Source organism: Schistocerca nitens, chromosome 7 (assembly GCF_023898315.1).
Source record: "Schistocerca nitens isolate TAMUIC-IGC-003100 chromosome 7, iqSchNite1.1, whole genome shotgun sequence".
In the NCBI taxonomy this organism is placed as follows: domain Eukaryota; kingdom Metazoa; phylum Arthropoda; class Insecta; order Orthoptera; family Acrididae; genus Schistocerca; species Schistocerca nitens.
The window spans coordinates 341,550,900-341,570,008 of record NC_064620.1 but is presented as its reverse complement, the minus strand read 5'-3'; the positions used below and the strand labels follow the sequence as shown (position 1 = coordinate 341,570,008).

Here is a 19,109-nt window from a genome sequence, read left to right as displayed (position 1 = left end):
TCTGTCTTCTGAGCTAAGTCATATGGTCAGTAGCCTCTACCAGTCGTTCCATTCTTTCGTAAATAATTCATGTCAGAATGTTTATTCTAAAAATTAAAAAATCTGGTGGGACAAATGACTCTAATTGACGGTGATAGCACAGTCTAACATACAGTTGTGACAGTCACTGCTGTGAAAGTTGTTACCGTCTCATAGTTGGTACAACAGTAGTGCTCCAAGCAGTGAGAAAGCAGCACTAAGATTAATGTTTTTTTTTTAATAACTTTCCTACATAATTAATGAAATGACCCAAATCTCACAGATTTGGTGACATAAGCTACAACTTATTCATAAACAAAATACGTATAAATGTGCATACAATTGGAGCTTACGCCACTGAAAGCAAAAGAATATAAAAACATACTTCATGCTCGAGCAGCATGTATTTCTGTAGTCCATTTATACTGTGATAGCCACTGTCCTTGACACACAATAGTGTTGTATGAAGTGAAGTGTAATGACTCATACATTTTACGCTTCACTCAACTTTCTGATACATGAATATTTTGTAAGTTTAATTACTTTTGCTTCTAAAATGAATGTTTTGAAAATACTTGCCGTTGTATTCAGTGCATTGAATAATGCAAGCATTGCGTTCAGTACAAGTTTCCTACATTCCACATTCACTGATTTGGCTGGAAGTGTAGAGAAGAAAAACTTCTCGTTACTGAGCATATATACGATGTCGTCCTGCAAAATGTCAAATCTTCCGCCATTTACTAGCAATCCCGAGGTCCTGAGGAAATGTAAAAAAAAATGGCGAATTGGGTGTCTTCTTCTTGTCACTGCAATTTATTGCACTGCTGCTACTTCTGTTCGTAAATAATAATAATAATGATTGTAATAGTAATTCCACAGACCAATATAACAATTAACAGTTGTATTCACTTTCGTAACATCACTTCGAACTCATCATAAGTACAGCTTCCTAACCGCTTGGCGCGCTGCCATCGCAATTGTTTAACAAAAACGAGACTGAGTCACTACGTTTATACTTAACAAAACTTCCGAAAGACGATAACCAAATTTTGGAAACCCCTTTTCCGCCGTCGTGTTTACATGTGAAGGTCTGAAGCGGATTTGCTAGCGCAGTTAAATATGGCGCCTGGAAAACAGCTGTGCCAGTTTCGGATTTAGTCGGTCTTTATATACTCTTAAATGTTAGAGGTAGGCAGTTTTATGCCGAGTGTAATATTTTTGCTTCTCGTTCACTGCACAGTAAGTTATCCCGCCCATATTAGGCGAATATTTTGAAACCAAGAAGCAAGCTGATAATCCAGACACGTTTCAGAAACTGTTGTGCGTTTACATGTGAGCGAAAATCGATTGGGAAGCGGAATCGAATTTACAGAATCGATTTTGGAGAGTGTATGTGACCATCCTGTAATAGTATTGTAAAATCGATTTAGGAAACTCGGGTTTGGGAGCTGATGTAAACATTATGTCTGTTACGTTAGACGTATTCTAGTGGTTCGATCTTTTCCCGCGCAGCTGGCTGAAAGGAAATCGCGCCGCTTTGCGTGAGCGGCCCGCAGTTGACGTGTTGGGCTGGGGCAGGTGAGGTGGCGTAATTAGGCAGACCCGCCGGCCGGCAGATGTTTATCTCGGCAGTTGAGGGGGTCAGGAGCCGCGGGCGTGAGTAATGGCACCCGCGCAGGTCAGTTTGCCCAGACTGCGCCTTCCTGGCGAATAGGGTTTCGGCCGCCCTCAAACGGGTCGCGAAAGCGAGCGTGGGCGTGGTGGTGGACGAGTTGTCACCTCACGACGCAGAAGGGCGGGAGGGCAGGCATGGGCGTACCCAGCGAGGGGAAGGGGTGGGGGGCAGCTGCCCCCCCCCCCCCCTAGAAGATATTCGCAGTGTTTCACTAGTGTACTGTTTTATTTAATAAAAAATGCTGCATGTTTTCTCGGATTGTACAAGTGCATTCTTGTATTTAAAATGTTTATTAAAAGCAGTTTTTCACTGGTTTACTGTTTTATTTAATAAGAAGTGCTGTATGTTGTCTTGAGTCCTTGTTTCCTGAGACTAGTATGACCTCCCCCCCCCCCCCCCAGTTCAGATCCTGGGTACGCCCTTGAGGGGAGGGGAGGCGAAGGCAACGCTGACTCCTTCCTGCAGTGTTGGCACAGTTAGCCATGTTTTGTGCTTATGCGAAAGCAGAGATGACACGCGAGGAAATACTGGCAGCGCTCGGAACCAAATGAATATCTTACAAAAAGTGCTGGCAGTGCCAGTACAAGGAAACATCACCAACTCTATCTCACATTTTAAGGAGGAAAAAAATAAGCACACTTGCAAGATATTAGCCCCAGAAATTCGTCCGCTCAAAAAACTGGACCATAATGCTGAAAGTATGCAGTTATGGCATTTGAATGTACAGCTATTAAATTACGCGTCACTCGCTCCGCCCTTTGCAGCCGGGGGTATTTATTGATTTCCGAAAAGCATTTGACTCAGTACCGCACCTGTGGTTATTGTCGGAAGTACGATCATATGCGGGTGTTAGGTGAAATTTGTGACTGGATTGAGGACTTCTTGGTAGAGAGGGCGCAGCATGCCATCTTGCATGAAGAGTCATTGTCAGATGGTAGAAGTTACTTTGGGTGTACCCCAGGGAAGTGTGTTGGGATCCTTGCTGTTCATGTTATATATTAATGAGCATGTAGACAATATTAGTAGTAACCTCAGACTTTTTGCAGATGATGCAGTTGCCTATAATGAACTACTGTCTGAAAAAGCGGAATAAATATTCAGTCAGATCTCGATAAGTGGTACAAAGATTGGCAACTTACTGTAAATGTTCGAAAATGTAAAATTGTGCACGTCACAAAACGAAAAAACACAGTATCCTATGACTATCACATTAGTCAGTCACTGTTGGAATCGGCCAACCCATACAAATACCTAAGTGTAACTCTTTATAGGGGTATGAAAGGGAATAATCATGTAAGTTCAGTCGTGGGTAAAGTGGGAGGTAGACTTCGCTTTATTTGCAGAATACTGGGGATGTGCCGTCAGTCTACAAATGAGATTGCTTACATGCTTATATATCACTCACGTGACCGGTTGTAGAATATTACTCAAGTGTTTGGAACCCGTATCAGATAGGACTAACAGGGGATACTGAACGTTTGCAGAGAAGGGCAGCACGAATGGCCACAGGTTTGTTTGATCTCTGAGAATGTGTCACTGAAATGTTGAAAGGACTGAACTGGCAGACTTGAAGATAGACGTAAAGTCTTCTAAAACAGTTTCAGGAACCGTCTTTAAATGATGACTCTAGGAACATACTGCAACTCCCTACGTATCAGTCACATGGGGATCGTGAGGATAAGATTAGAATGATTACAGATTCTTCGGTTGCTTAGAATTATTAATTTTGATTTTCAGGCAGATACAGGGTGAATCAGGAGGAATGTTATATAATTTGTGAGGTGATTCTCCATGTGAAAATAAACAATTTCCTATGAACATGTGCCCGATTTTGGATCATACGGAACTGCAACGGTCTGAAGATTACACACGTCCCTGAATGGATATGAAGACAAGTGTGAATATTACTCACCGAAATGCTGCGACAAGCGCTGTAGTGGACTGAATAAAGGTGGGACAGATGACTGATCCATCCGACAAGAGATGTTCAATCTCGTCCCCCACCCATTTCAATGCACTTGCCAACGAGTTGGAGGTTGTGTTGTGTTGCACATCGATCTTCATCTCGCCAGGCTTTAATGTGGACAACAGTATCGGTGATGCCTCGTTAAAAGTTCTTTAAGTGTATCCACCGTTGTAGCGTACACATCCTTCTGTAACCAGCCCCATATACGGACTGATGATCTCAACAGTTTGGTCCCATAGGAACTTGCAACCACCAGCCCCATTTACAGAAGTCCAATGGGGTTTCTATAAGGAAATATGCGCATGCTGCCCCTGTCACGCAGTTTGTCAGAAACACGGGCCCTATCACCTGGTCATCAATCATACCACACAAGACTTTCGCTGGGAACCAAATTTGGAATCTTGTTTCCTTAGTGTTATGTGGGGTCGCCATCGCCCATGTTTGAGAATTGCAGATGTTCGTGATACCATTGCGTGTAAATGTAGACTTTTCTGTAAATAAAGTTTATTGCGCGACGTCTCTTTGTACAGCCAACCATTCGCAAAATTGTTGTCTGCTTACTGAATCATGTGGATGCAGATGTTACACTACCAAAGAAGACGAAGCAAATATTTCGGAATACAAATCAAGTACAAGTAACTCAGAAGTATACAAGGTGGATAGAAACAGCCTGAAAAGCTTGTAAGGGTGTAGCAGGGTAGTGGACGTGTGGCGGTTGTAAGGATCGAACTCGTGCCAAAGGCTGACCAGCCTCGTGCACCATCATTTGCGCTATCACAACATTGTCCCAAGTCATCGACCATTGTGGGACGTCATCTTGTAGGCTACTGGATGCGTCGAATGTTATAGCAGCGCACGGTAATCGCGGGTCGTCGATTTTTTTAAGAACTTCTTCGTCAATACGAAGGCTGTTCTGGAGAAGTGACGCCCCCTTCTTCCCATGCCGTCAACTTCCCGCTGTAACAGTGGTTAGCGCTCAGGCGCTAGCCGGCTGCTGTGGGGCAGAACGAGGGACAACCGGCGTGCGCAAAGTTTGAAATCGTTACACCCAGAGGTCGTAATTGCTTCCTGTTACAACTGTGGCCTAACGTTTCGCCCGAGATCGATTGCTGGTGCTGATATCTTAAACTGTGTCATTTTCTCGTTCAAATACGAGGTCGAGTTAGTGATGTTTCATTTTAACCAAGTCTGCGAGTTCTCTGATAGTGATTCGTCTATACTGCATTACCAGTATTCTCACGCAGTCAGCCTCACCTGCGGGTGCTGAGGGCCTACTTGAACGTGAATCGCTCTCCATTCGTGAGCGGCTATGTTTGAGGCGGTTGTGCCGCTGATTTATCTGCGGGGTACTGATTGCTTCGTCCCCAAAGATTTGTCGAATCTTATGAGTTGTTTCAATTTGAGAATCGCCAGGCTTAAAACAAAATTCGATGCAATAACTTTTTTTGTAATTCTGCCCACAACACAAAATCCGATGACTACCACTTACACGTATTCACATGACAACTGCTAGGTAGCGAGGGATTGTTTCTGCAGTCATGAAAACAATCAGGCATACGCAATACTAATGATCCTGTGGTTTTGCAGTTCTTATGTCCGTGCTTGCTATGAAAATAGAACGAGGAATTGCGCCTTATGTAAGACACCATTTCAGTTTCGTTTTACTCAGACATGTTTCAGCACGTTTTGTGCTATCTCCAGTGGGTTATTTTATTTCCTTACTTACATGAAGCTAATTGGTATTTATGTTGGTAGCTAGTGTGCTACACAATCTACAACTTGTCATGGCTTTGATGCTGTAGTGTTTTCTCATACGTTTTGGCGAAGTGAATACGCTGCTTTCTGTGGTTTATGGTCTGCACATGTTTGAAAATTCGCAGAAAGTGCGTTGTCAAACGACCGTAAATCACAGAAGTCAGCGTATTCACCTCGCCAAAACATACGAGAAAACACAACATCAAAGCCAAGACAAGTTGTAGATTGCGTAGCAGACTAACTACCAACATAAATACCCAATAGCTTCATGTAAGTAATATAAAATACAATAACCCAAAATAAAATAACCCACTGAAGATTAGCACAAAAAGTGCTGAAACATGTCTGGGTAAAACGAAACTGGACTGGATTAGATTGTTAGGTAGAAGAGACAAAACAGCAAGGTCATCGGTCTCATCGGATTAGGGAAGGACGGAAAAGGAAGTCGTCCGTGCCCTTTCAAAGGAATCATCGCAGCATTTACCTGGAGCGATTTAGGGAAATCACGGAAAACCTGAATCAGGATGGCCGGAAAAACGAAACTGAAAAGGTGTCTTTGCATAAGGCGGAAATCCTCGTCCCACGTTCGCAACACGTATGCCTGCAGACATAGAGAGAGCGCGTACCAATACCATTTTTGGTTGCAGACATAGAGAGAGCGCGTACCAATACCATTTTTGGTTGCAGACATAGAGAGAGCGCGTACCAATACCATTTTTGGTTTCATCATTAAAAATTAAGGGATACTTTTTGAAGAACTAAAAAAGGTAATATAAGTCGATATAATTTTTACGAACCATCTTATAGGGCAAAGATTAATCGGTGGCATCATACTCGGCTGTTGGAAAGACAGAAAAAATCGCTGAGTCATACTGCCATTCTCGACAGCCAGAAACCTACTCGTCCGTATTAGAGATATGGCTTTGCATTGAAGTTGTGGGTGTGACACCTCAGCCTCCTTGACTATAGTTGCGGTGTTAATGAAAGGCTCCTCCAAGGGTCCAAGCAGTTACGCAACACGAGCACCGACTCAGATTCTTCATGCAAAACTTAGCATGTGCCGGATCGGGACTCGCCGGGCAGAAGAGAGCAGTCAAAAGAGCTTGCTTCCCCATGCGCCACGCAGTGTTGGGACGTTTACAGACCGCGCGCTGCGTAGCGTGCATTGAACAGGTTCTTGAAGCAGCTCGACCAAACATGCTTTTGAAGAACTTCGTGGAACTGACTCCGGATCCAAACGGAAAGGCAGTTACTGAACCGTTTCCTATAAACTCTGATATCAAAACGAATTCACCATGAGTTTTTTTCTCGGTCGCGTATCCGCTTTTTCATTCTTATCTCTTCAATTCTGGTGTTTCATATAATTTCTCCAGCATGTCAGTTTCCTCATCAGAATACGACTCTGAACTGAGATCCGTGAGTCCAGAAAGAAATGCTGGGCGCCACAGGCTAACAGACTGTGGTCCAGTGACCGAGCGAGGTGGCGCAGTGGTTAGACACTGGACTCGCATTCGGGAGGACGACGGTTCAATCCCGCGTCCGGCCAACCTGATTTAGGTTTTCCGTGATTTCCCTAAATCGCTCCAGGCAAATGCCGGGATGGTTCCTTTCAAAGGGCACGGCCGACTTCCTTCCCCGTCCTTCCCTAATCCGATGAGACCGATGACCTCGCTGTCTGGTCTCCTTCCCCAAAACCAACCAACCAACTGTGGTCCAGTGTGCGCTCATACGTGTCAGGTAGCTTTTCCTGCGCTGCGTCTCGGAGAAAATTGCGATTCACTGTTACATGTTCCCTTTAAGATTCACAAAATCGAACAAACTCGCCCTTGGACGTAAATTGCTTTTATTTAAACATAAAATTAAATACTCCTTTAAGTTAATAAGAAACATCCAGGATCTTTTAGAAAACATGAAACTGGATAAACAAAAATCGTAGAAGCAGCACGCGAACCAGCAACCTTTCAATTCAAAATCCCTGTTTCAGTCCATACCAGAACAATAGACAGATGTTATGCGGTAAAGAACCACACTTTTCTTTCTTTTTTTACACTAATTATTATACGAGGGACGTTCAATAAGTAATGCAACACTTGTTTTCTTCTTAGATTTCGTTGAAAAGATGTGGATTTTGTGTGGGACATAATGAAATATTCCTGCTTCAGCCCGTCCAGTTTCATTAAGTTCTGATATGTGGCGGAGATATACTAGCCTTCAAACTGGCGTGTGTAACGCAAGTGCGTTCCATACAGAGAGCCGGCAATGAGTGTGTTTTGGCGGAAAACCAGAGCATCGCAGATATTCGTAGGCGCTTGCAGTATGTCTACGGAGACCTAGCAGTGAACAAAAGAACGGTGAATGGTAGGGCGGGAGGTATGTCGTCATCGCAGCCAGGTCGCGAAAACTTGTCCGATCTCCAGCATGCCGACAAGCTGCACACACCTGTGATTCCTGCAACATTGGAACGTGAGGACACTCTCATTCGAGGTGATCGATGGATCACAAACACCTCGCTGCTCAAATGGACGTCACAGTTGGTAGTGCTGACACACCATCTGCGCACCCGGGAAGAACTCACAGAACTTCATTCGATTGCTCTTCCTCGTCCACCCTACACCTTGGATCTCGCACCTGCCAACTTTCATCTTTTTGGCCCAATGAAGGATGCCTCCGCATGAAGCAGTACGTGGATGATGGAGAGGTTATTGACGCAGCAACCTGGTCTCCCAGTAGCATGGTCCCGTGCGGGCAAATAGGCTGTCCCAGTAAGGTCATGTTAGACTATCGCATTGAACTGAGATTATGTTGAAAAATTGAGTTTTGTAGCCAGAATTGTGAAGAATAATATGGTGTATTGAAATACCGAACAAAGCGAACCAGCTTTCTGAAAAAAGAGTTGCATTACTTTTTGAACGCCCCTCTCATAAAAAAGAATATAATAATTCCAATCCCAAAGAAAGCAGGTGTTGACAGATGTGAAAATTACCGAACTATCAGTTTAATAAGTCACAGCTGCAAAATACTAACACGAATTCTTTACAGACGAATGGAAAAACTAGTAGAAGCCAACCTCGGGGGAAGATCAGTTTGGATTCCGTAGAAACACTGGAACACGTGAGGCAATAATGACCTTACGACTTATCTTAGAAGAAAGATTAAGGAAAGGCAAACCTACGTTTCTAGCATTTGTAGACTTAGAGAAAGCTTTTGACAATGTTGACTGGAATACTCTCTTTCAAATTCTAAAGGTGGCAGGGGTAAAATACAGGGAGCGAAAGGCTATTTACAATTTGTACAGAAACCAGATGGCAGTTATAAGAGTCGAGGGACATGAAAGGGAAGCAGTGGTTGGGAAGGGAGTAAGACAGTGTTGTAGCCTCTCCCCGATGTTGTTCAATCTGTATATTGAGCAAGCAGTAAAGGAAACAAAAGAAAAATTCGGAGTAGGTATTAAAATTCATGGAGAAGAAATAAAAACTTTGAGGTTCGCCGATGACATTGTAATTCTGTCAGAGACAGCAAAGGACTTCGAAGAGCAGTTGAATGGAATGGACAGTGTCTTGAAAGGAGGATATAAGATGAATATCAACAAAAGCTAAACGAGGATAATGATTCGGGTGATGCTGAGGGAATTAGATTAGGAAATGAGACACTTAAAGTAGTAAAGGAGTTTTGCTATTTGGGGAGCAAAATAACTGATGATGGTCGAAGTAGAGGGATATAAAATGTAGACTGGCAATGGCAAGGAAAGCGTTTCTGAAGAAGAGAAATTTGTTAACATCGAGTATAGATTTAAGTGTCAGGAAATCATTTCTGAAAGTATTTGTATGGAGTGTAGCCATGTATGGAAGTGAAACATGGACGGTAAATAGTTTGGACAAGAAGAGAATAGAAGCTTTCGAAATGTGGTGCTACAGAAGAATGCTGAAGATTAGATGGGTAGATCACATAACTAACGAGGAAGTATTGAATAGGATTGGGGAGAAGAGAAGTTTGTGGCACAACTTGACCAGAAGAAGGGATCTGTTGGTAGGACAGGGGCATCAAGGGATCACCAATTTAGTATTGGAGGGCAGCGTGGAGGGTAAAAATCGTAGAGGGAGACCAAGAGATGAATACACTAAGCAGATTCAGAAGGATGTAGATTGCAGTAGGTACTGGGAGATGAAAAAGCTTGCACAGGATAGAGTAGCATGGAGAGCTGCATCAAACCAGTCTCAGGACTGAAGACCACAACAACAACAACTCTCATAAAAATCATCAAAAATGGTCCTCAACTTCATACGATGTAATCCAGTATGATCTGTAACAAGGAACCGTTCGATCCATTAATTCCATTTTAACGGAACATTTTGACCTCAGGAGGATCTCGGCAAAATTTGTCCCAGATTTGCTAGCATCTGAGCAGAAACAACATCGTTCGGTGATCACAAAAGACGTGGTTGGATTCTGTGAACAGTAGTCCCAACTATCTTAACACAGTGACCACCGGTGATGAGTCCTGGGTTCACGGGCACGACCCAGAATCAAAGTTCCAGTCATCGCAATGGAAGCCTCCGTCGTCCCCGATACCCAAAAGAGCGAGGCACGATCGCGGAACTACGGAAGTCAAGCGGACCGTCATTTTTGGCTCCAATGACATGGTCCATCATGAGTACGTCCTAGAAGGTACTAATGTCAATAAGGAGTCTACCAACAGCTTCTGCGTCGCCTTCGTCGAGCAGTGAGGCGCAAACGGCAGACTTGTGGGCAGCGTGTAGTTGGCAGATTCCCCACGTTCACGCACCCGCTCATCGTTCTCAATTAATTCAGTTTTTATGGCCAAACGCAATACGGCTGTGGTTTGTCAGCCTTCCTGTTACCCTGACCTAACACCGAGTGACTTCTGGCTTTTACATAAATTGAAAAAGGCTCTGAAAGGGAACAAATTCCAAATCAGGGAAGACATAATACAGAATTCGATGGAGCAACTGCACACCGTACCAAAAGAGGCTTAGCGATGCTGCAGTAATGGCAGCAGCGTTGGGAGAGGTGTGTAGAAGTTGGTCTGCTTTGAAGGTGACTGGTGTCAAACAGTTATTGTATGTGAAAGAAGATTGATTTTATAAATGAAAGTGGGGTATTTTTTTTGAACAGCCTTGTTTTGGCGAAGAAGTTCTTTAAAAAAATCGACGACCTGCGATTACTGTGCGCTACAACATCCGACGCATCCAGTAGTGTACAAGATGACGTCCCATATTGGTCGATGAATTGGGACAATGTGCGTAGTAAATGCTCCATGCTAATTACTGAAACTGCCTCCAAGAATGAGAAAACACGCTAGATCAACTTCTGACCAAGGCTATATTGTGAACATCCCCATCGAATCAATAGTAGGTTTCTGTGCAAAAGGCAAATAATCACGTGGAACTGAACAAGTAAGAATCTGGTGCTCATGAATCGTACGGCATCACGTACGTTCGGAGTAATGCACATTTTAAAGCTGAGCTGGTGACATTTCCCAAAACGGACAGCCTTTAACTACGTGAGGCGGTTATCCTTAAAATTTGAACCGACTCCTGATCCCAATTGGTGAGATGTGATGGTGACTCCCCCCCCCCCCCCCCTCACGTGAGATGTAACCCGTAGTCGGGTAAAGATACGTAAAAATGGAAAAATAATTTCTCCTAAACATCTATTAAAACATTTTAATAAAATCAAGTTTTATTTATAAAGTGTATTAAATTGTGTTTTTAACACGTGACTAGTAACACTTTACGTAAAACATGCCAACCCTAAGTAGGGTTCGGCTGGACAGACAGAGGGAAACGGACAAAAAGGCTCGATGAAAATAATAATAATAATAATAATAACCGTTTTGACGGATCCCAAAAAATTTGAACAATTATTGGTAAGTTATGCACAAGAGCCGGCCGCGGTGGTCTCGCGATTCTAGGCCCTCAGTCCGGAGTCGCGCGCCTGCTACGGTCGCAGTTTCGAATCCTGCCTCGGGCATGGATGTGTGTGATATCCTTAGGTTAGTTAGGTTTAAGTAGTTCTAAGTACTAGGAGACTGATAATCACAGATGTTAAGTCCCATAGTGCTCAGATCCATTTGAGCCAATTTTTTTATGCACAAGAACTAAACATTGTACAGACGTCATACATATTGCATTTTGAAGAGAAACTCTGAAAGTTTTTTTACTATCGTTCGATATGCGATCCCTGAATGACCCGGCAGACGTCAATACGGTAATCTAATTCTTGCCATACCCGTCCCAGCATGGCATCGTCGACTGTGACAGTCGCTTCCCGTATTCTCTCCCGGAGCTCTGTGGTAGAGGCGGTGCATAGACCATATTTTTTTAATGTGTCCCCACAGAAAAACGTCACACGGGGTAATATCTGTTGAGGGGGGCCATTTCATGAAACAGCTGTCCCCTTCTGTAGCACGCCCATGTTTGCGACTAGCGCTGACTATCGGCATATTACCAAACTACTATGTGGCGGTATACATGAAAAAAAGAAACTTTCAGGGTTTCTCTTCAAAATGACATATGCATGATATCTCTACAATGTTTGGTTCTTGTACAGTAAATAATTGAAAGTTCTCCCGGACTTCATGTACGCCCCATATATATCTCCCTCAACACTGCCAACCCACACATCCAAGATTTTGTTTTATACATTTCTCGATATAGCATTGGCAAATCATGGCATTCCAGGCAGATTCTAGAATTTGTGTGTTCATTTTTCGGTAGTTCGGCCTCGGAGGTTCCTGAAACAGACGATAGTGTGTTACAAAGATTGCACGTGGCTCAAAGTGCTGGAGCAGCCGTGGAAAGGAGGCGGCTTCATAGCCAGGGCGCGGCCGTACGACAAGATGGCGGCGGTCGCTGCAGCAGGCGGTCAATGGGGGCGCAGCGTACGGCGGGTCGACGACCTCCACGGCTGCTGGCCGCGGCGCCGGCGTCGCGTCGGCGTCGTGAGAGTAGTACGGGAGCAGGGAGGGGGGTGGCGGCAGCGGCGCCGCCGCGATCGATGTGCGGCGTCTGCGTCTGCGGCGAGCGGGCCGCCGGGCGCTGCCATTCATCTGCTGCGCGGGCACCGCACTCGCGCCGATATTGCGGCACGGCCGGCGCACGCACCTCCCCCACCCCCTGCGCCGCCCCCTCCCCTCCCCTGCCACCCTGCCGCCCAGCCCCATCACGCCGCAGCATCTCGGCGCTGTCTGCACCTGCCGCGGGCGCGTCAGCTGCTAAGCGCTGCGGTTCGCCGTGCCTGGCCCTCCGAGCGCAACCGCACCGCTCCACGACGGGGTGACCCGTCGTGCCGTATTTCAGTGGTCGTTCCTTATGTAGCTAAGCCCTGCAGTAGTCCCGTGAATTTCTGTTAGATTATTGCCGCGTGGGTGACAGCTGTCACCAACCATTGTTTTCAATGTTATTTTAACAATGATATCGAATTTAATTATACAGGGTGTTACAAAAAGGTACGGCCAAACTTTCAGGAAACATTCCTCACACACAAAGAAAGAAAATATGTTTATGTGGACATGTGTCCGGAAACGCTTACTTTCCATGTTAGAGCTCATTTTATTACTTCTCTTCAAATCACATTAATCATGGAATGGGAACACACAGCAACAGAACGTACCAGCGTGACTTCAAACACTTTGTTACAGGAAATGTTCAAAATGTCCTCCGTTAGCGAGGATACATGCATTCACCCTTCGTCGGATGGAATCCCTGATGCGCTGATGCAGCCCTGGAGAATGGCGTATTGTATCACAGCCGTCCACAATACGAGCACGAAGAGTCTCTACATTTGGTACCGGGGTTGCGTAGACAAGAGCTTTCAAATGCCCCCATAAATGAAAGTCAAGAGGGTTGAGGTCAGGAGAGCGTGGAGGCCATGGAATTGGTCCGCCTCTACCAATCCATCGGTCACCGAATCTGTTGTTGAGAAGCGTACGAACACTTCGACTGAAATGTGCTGGAGCTGCATGAACTACATGTTGTGTCGTACTTGTAAAGGCACATGTTCTAGCAGCACAGGTAGAGTATCCCGCATGAAATCATGATAACGTGCTCCATTGAGCGTAGGTGGAAGAAGATACTGACGAAACTAAAATGAGCTCTAACATGGAAATTAAGCGTTTCCGGACACATGTCCACATAACATCTTTTCTTTATTTGTGTGTGAGGAATGTTTCCTGAAAGTTTGTCTGTACCTTTTTGTAACACCCTGTATACTCTGCTCCGCACGTGAACACGCTATACTGGGTGCGGCGCTTAAATGTGGACAAATTTCAGTTTGGATTTCCGCCATATCGTAGTTCTGCCAGAGGTAGCGATTGGCGTTCTTGAAATCCATAGGCATCTAGTAGTCGGTCAGAACCTCAAAATGTTACGGGCTAGTGCAGAGTACAACCGAAGAGTCACGATTATCGAAAGTCTTCCCGTGGGGCGTTCGCCCACTAAAATAGTTCGATTCTTCGGATAACCGAGATCATCTGTTTACGATATTGTGGCCAAGTAAAATGCTTCGGAGACGTTTGCGTAAAGTTCCGCTAACCCTGCGAGGAAATCTCATTCGAGGAAATGAGTGTCACGAACTGCAGCAGTCATCGAAAAGGCTCAGGCGCCATTTCGGAGGACCGGACAATCGCTGAGGAAATTGGCAACAGTATTGAATGTCAGAGAGCGAGCAATGCGTCGTATGGCAGAGGACGACGTCATACGAGCCATTTAGTCTAAAGCTGGCTCTCGGATAACATTCTGGCCCCCAAATAGCCCGGATTTGAACCCCCTCGACTACCATGTTTGGAACGTATCCTCTATCGAAGTAAAATTCGCGAATATGGACAGCGCTGTTTTAAAAAGTGGCTGCGATCGCTGCAGGACAAGATTAGAGGCGGTCATTGCGGGTGATGGGGATACATCGAGTAATGTTACTCTTGAAAGATACCACTACTTGTATTTAAAAGGATTTTCATTTGTATTTTGTTTTAATAAATTTGCTTTTAATAAAAGTTTCATTACCCTGGTGTCAGCGCCACACTCTGCATATATCATAAATCCACACATAACCTATTTTAATCCTATTTTAATGAAAACAAACAAAAGTGAACTAATGTTGCTGTAAAAATGAATAAGTGCAGTTAGTGAACCATACGCTTACGTGTAGTGTAAGGTCGGTCAATAGTATGCGTCTGGTAAGAGTTCGCAGTACCATTTTCTCTACATTGGCAACACTGACACATAATGGAGAACTACATTTAGTTGTTGCTTCTACAGCGACGTCATCACATGTAATGTTGAAGAGCTCCGCCAGATTTATTGGTTATAGCAGGTAAATATAAATTTTTTTCGTAAATTATGTAATCTTTAAATTCTTTATCGTAATCAACAAGCAAGGTCGTCACTAGAAAATGAATTGCCGTTCTGTGAGGAACAAACCTCTGCACCAAGTTTGTTTTTAACTGTGTGGCGCATCGGTTAAGAGTATGCTGTTAGATAGCGGGAAGGACTACGCGCGTACCGTACTCTCAATTGCCCCCATCTCCAACCCACCCCCTTCTCCCTCTTCGTTTCTAACGTTTACTAATTCAGAGCCGGCCGGGGTGGCCGAGCGGTTCTAGGGGCTACAGTCTAGAACCGCGCGACTGCTACGGTCGCAGGTTCGAATCCTACCTCGGGCATGGATGTGTGTGGTGTCCTTAGGTTAGTTAGGTTTAAGTAGTTCTCAGTTCCAGGGGACTGATGACCTCAGCAGTTAAGTTTCATAGTGCTCAGAGCCATTTGAACCATTTGAACTAATTCAGAAATACCAATGAGGAAGAGATATGTGAGTGATTCATTTCGAGCTTCATATTCTAAAGTAGCTGCAATCCACACAGCTCAGAAATTCTTCGAGTCAGTGGGAATCTTCCCGTTCAGTCCGCATGTCTTCACAGCAGCAGAAATCACTGAGAGAGCCGAATTTCCAACAGGTGAAGAAGGCAAAGGAGTTAAAGAGGAACCTACGGACAGATGCTGCTCCTCACTGGCTGATGATTTGTCTGTCTGTCAAAAGACAAGACCAAGAACGTGACACAAACGAAGTTAACAGTGTTGATGTACGAGCAGGTGTAGGCCTATCCAGTATTTATACACTGCCAAAACATGATGCACCCACGGCACAGAAGAACATGGCAAAAAAAATCAGAGATTTTGTGTAGGTCTCCGGAACCAGACAAACCCTAGAAGAGACAAAATACGAGTAATGAACAACGCAGTATCGCTAGGGCTAATCTGGACTTAACCGCGCCATCGTCTTCAGGAACAACCAGGTCCAAATCCGAGGTGGGATCTGATGTTTTGAATTGCCCAGGGTGTGGTGAAGTATACAAGGAGCCTATCACGGAAGACTGGATTAAGCGTGATAATTGCTCCCAATGGTGGCATGAAGGATCCGCAGGTTATGAAGAACATGGTGAATTTTCTTATGATTTGTGTTCATACGTGTGTGCGTACTCTTTGATTGCGTGTCGTATGCTCTGTACGATGCGGCTAAGAGTACGAACGAGCGATGTTTTACGTATGTTAACATTTAAGGCTTGTGTTAAAAGTTACGCAGCTGTAACTGATACATGTTGTTCCTAAATAGACCAGCAATATTTTGTTAAAAGAAAAGTTTTTTTAACCCTGTCATCTACAAGATATTAGCGGTTAAATACTGCTCATTTTTCGTTTCTTTTCTCTTGCGGCCTGATTACAGTCTCTTCCATTCCACGCAGTGGAAATCCACGCCTCCTGATCACCTTCGGTGCTTCGCATGTTTCTGTTTGGACCTTTATAAGTTCCCATGCAATATTGTTTGGGAAAGTAGTTATTTTCAGTGCTTTACCTTCATTGTTATTGAATTAAATCCTGAAAAATAAATAACTTATCTATCGAAATGGAAACTTAAATGGCGACACCAATCGTCGCTTGGATGACAATTGTCAACCAGAACACACAATGTGTATAAACCTACTTTTTATATTCCCTAACAATAGTCACATTGAAATAACAGTGATGAAATACTGACCTTTAAAGTTGACCTCGAAGCTATACAAATTCACGTCTGTGGACAACCCGTGTGGGAGACAACATAACCAAAAACAAAATGGGTGTGTGACACATGTCCCCCACGAGACTACTCAAGTGTTAACTCTTGACGGTTATCATACGATTTTGAAACATAACTGATATCATAGTATCTGTCACACTCTAGACGTTTTGTACAATTTGTACAGTATTACCTTATTAATTGCCGGCCGGAGTGGCCGTGCAGTTCTAGGCACTACAGTCTGGAACCGCGTGACCGCTACGGTCGCAGGTTCGAATCCTGCCTCGGGCATGGGTGTGTGTGTTGTCCTTAGGTTAGTTAGGCTTAAGTAGTTCTAAGTTCTAGGGGACTGATGACCTCAGCAGTTGAGTCCCATAGTGCTCAGAGCCATTTGAACCATTTTTGAACCTTATTAATTGTTTATTGACCTCAACTAGCGACAGCATTTGTTTTCCAACATATGACACTGAAATAATACAAAACATATTAATAAGCAAGGAGAAAATACAGAGGAAAGCCCAAGTGATGTCTCGAGAAAGGGGACTCCCCTACTTTTCTTTCCTCAAATATATAGAAATAAAACTTCTAGTTATTAATCCTATTCTATACCAGTCTTTCTTAAATGACCAAGCATCAGAAACAGTTGATGGAAAATTTCAAGGGTAAATTCACATTTTAATGTTAACGTTAGAATTTTTTAGAGGCCATATTGCATGCGTTGTGTAAGTACAATCTGTAACCATATTCCGCCGGTTTTCTTGTCAGGTACATCGTAAATCGACATCAGCCGTGGAAACGCACGAGCATTTCATCAGCGCCCCCTCAGGGGACTCAGCATTTATTTGCTGGGTACGGGCTTGGCGAACCCGGGGTCCCCGAGCTGTGGACTGGTGTGCGCCGCCAGTCCTCTGACACCGTAAGCTCTGGGCATGCTTCAGCGACCACCGTGTGGCGCAACGGTGGAACGTTGTGTGTCGCAGGGACCGGGGATCTTGGCTTGATTGCCTGGATCGCGAGGATGGTGCATACCTCTATAAAAAACCCTTCACTCTTAAGGTGTGCTGCGCGCCGATAAGATGCATGGCTGTTGAGGTGGAACAGTCGCTAGCGGGCGACCTCTGAGGAACCTGCCGCACCTCAGTTGTATAAGGCTTACCCAGGCACGCGGGGCTCTGTCTGGGCTGACGTTTCGTTCCCTAGCTGCTCGTGGGACGCACATGGCAACCACGTATTTTCCTTCACCAACTTCGCAATCAGTCAAGCGCATGAGGGAGGCTAGTCCTCCCGATATGCAGATGGAAAAGAGTAACAGGGCTCTTGGAGTCGTTAATGACAATGTTTTCATCGTGATTAAGAGGAAGGAGGGCTCATTTGAAAAAGTGTCTCCTTTCTACATACATAAAGGTTTAGAAGGACTCGCAGGTACACTGAAATCTATCAAACGCCTGAGGAATGGTACCCTGTTAGTTGAGACTACTAGGGCAAAGCAAGTGGAGCTGCTTCGAAAGTCAACCAAGTTAGGCGAGTATGATATTACTGTCGAGTTGCACAATTCCCTCAACTCCAGTAAAGGCGTTGTCACCTGCCGTGATTTAATGGATATCGGTGTCGACGAGCTGAAGCAAGAATGGGCAACGCAGGGGATTGTAGCCGTGGAACAAAGGACACGTAGGAATAATGGAGTTCTTGAGAAATCTGCCACCTTCATTGTGACTTTCAATTCGCCTGTCTTACCTGAATACGTTCTGGCTGGTTTTCTCCGACTTAGGGTTCGGCCTTATATACCTAACCCTATGCGCTGTTTCAAATGTCAGCGATTTGGCCATACGACATTGAGTTGTGGGGGTGAACCGACCTGCGGTATATGTGGCAAGGCAGCCCATGAAGCTGGGACCAACTGCACATCTCCAGCGCTGTGTATCAACTGCTCTGGGAGCCATCCCGTCTGGAGCAGAGACTGCCCCGTCTTTGCGGAAGAACGCAAAATTCAGGAGATCAAGGTGACAAAGAGGCTACCTTATGTGGAAGCCAAAAAAGAGTATCGGGCTACAAAACCCCCTGTCTTTGCCACATCCTATGCCTCCTTGGTGCAGAACCGTGCGTCGAAAGTGGACGCTTCGACGCAGACCATGTCCAGCGTCGCAGTATCTTCCACCAATACCTGTACCTGCGTTTGTACCTGCCAGAGCACTCCCACTAACGATATAGCTCTTCAGGCTGCTCCACCTGCACCAACTGCTATTGCTGAGAAAACTCCAGTGAAGCCTTCGAAGGCCCTCCAGAAACAGAGTGCCTCTCCACTTCCCCCATCCCCGACTTCCACAAGGAAAACGGGACCAGGGAAAGGGGCACGGCGTTTGACGTCAAACCTGCCGCAGGCGCCATCGGATGTCGTCATGGCATCCCTGACTGATGAGGAGGAAATCGTCATGGATTTTGATACCTCTTCCCCAGCACCTGGCAGCCCCTCTGCTGCCACTCGCTCTACAAGTGCCTCACCAGCGCGGCGCAAAGACAGGGGGAAATCTAAACCGAAACGCTGATATGGCTCCCATACTTCAGTGGAATCTGAATGGAGTCAGACCTCACTTTGCAGAATTGCGGCTGTTAGTACAGGCAAACCCC

The 19,109-nt window shown here is 45.0% G+C and overlaps 1 protein-coding gene across 2 annotated transcripts in view; it reads left to right on the top strand.

Moving 5' to 3' along the window:
- Window positions 1-19,109, top strand: part of LOC126194863 (histone acetyltransferase KAT7) — a 603,999-nt gene that overhangs the window by 45,877 nt on the left and 539,013 nt on the right. The window contains exon 8 of one of the 2 annotated variants that reach the window (XM_049933209.1): window positions 12,152-12,267. The exons of the other annotated variant lie outside the window; for it this stretch is intronic. Within the exon in view, the coding sequence (XP_049789166.1) occupies window positions 12,152-12,172 (21 nt within the window). The 3' untranslated portion in view covers window positions 12,173-12,267. Of the gene's footprint in view, window positions 1-12,151; window positions 12,268-19,109 lie in introns of those variants that run through there. 2 annotated transcript variants of the gene reach the window in all.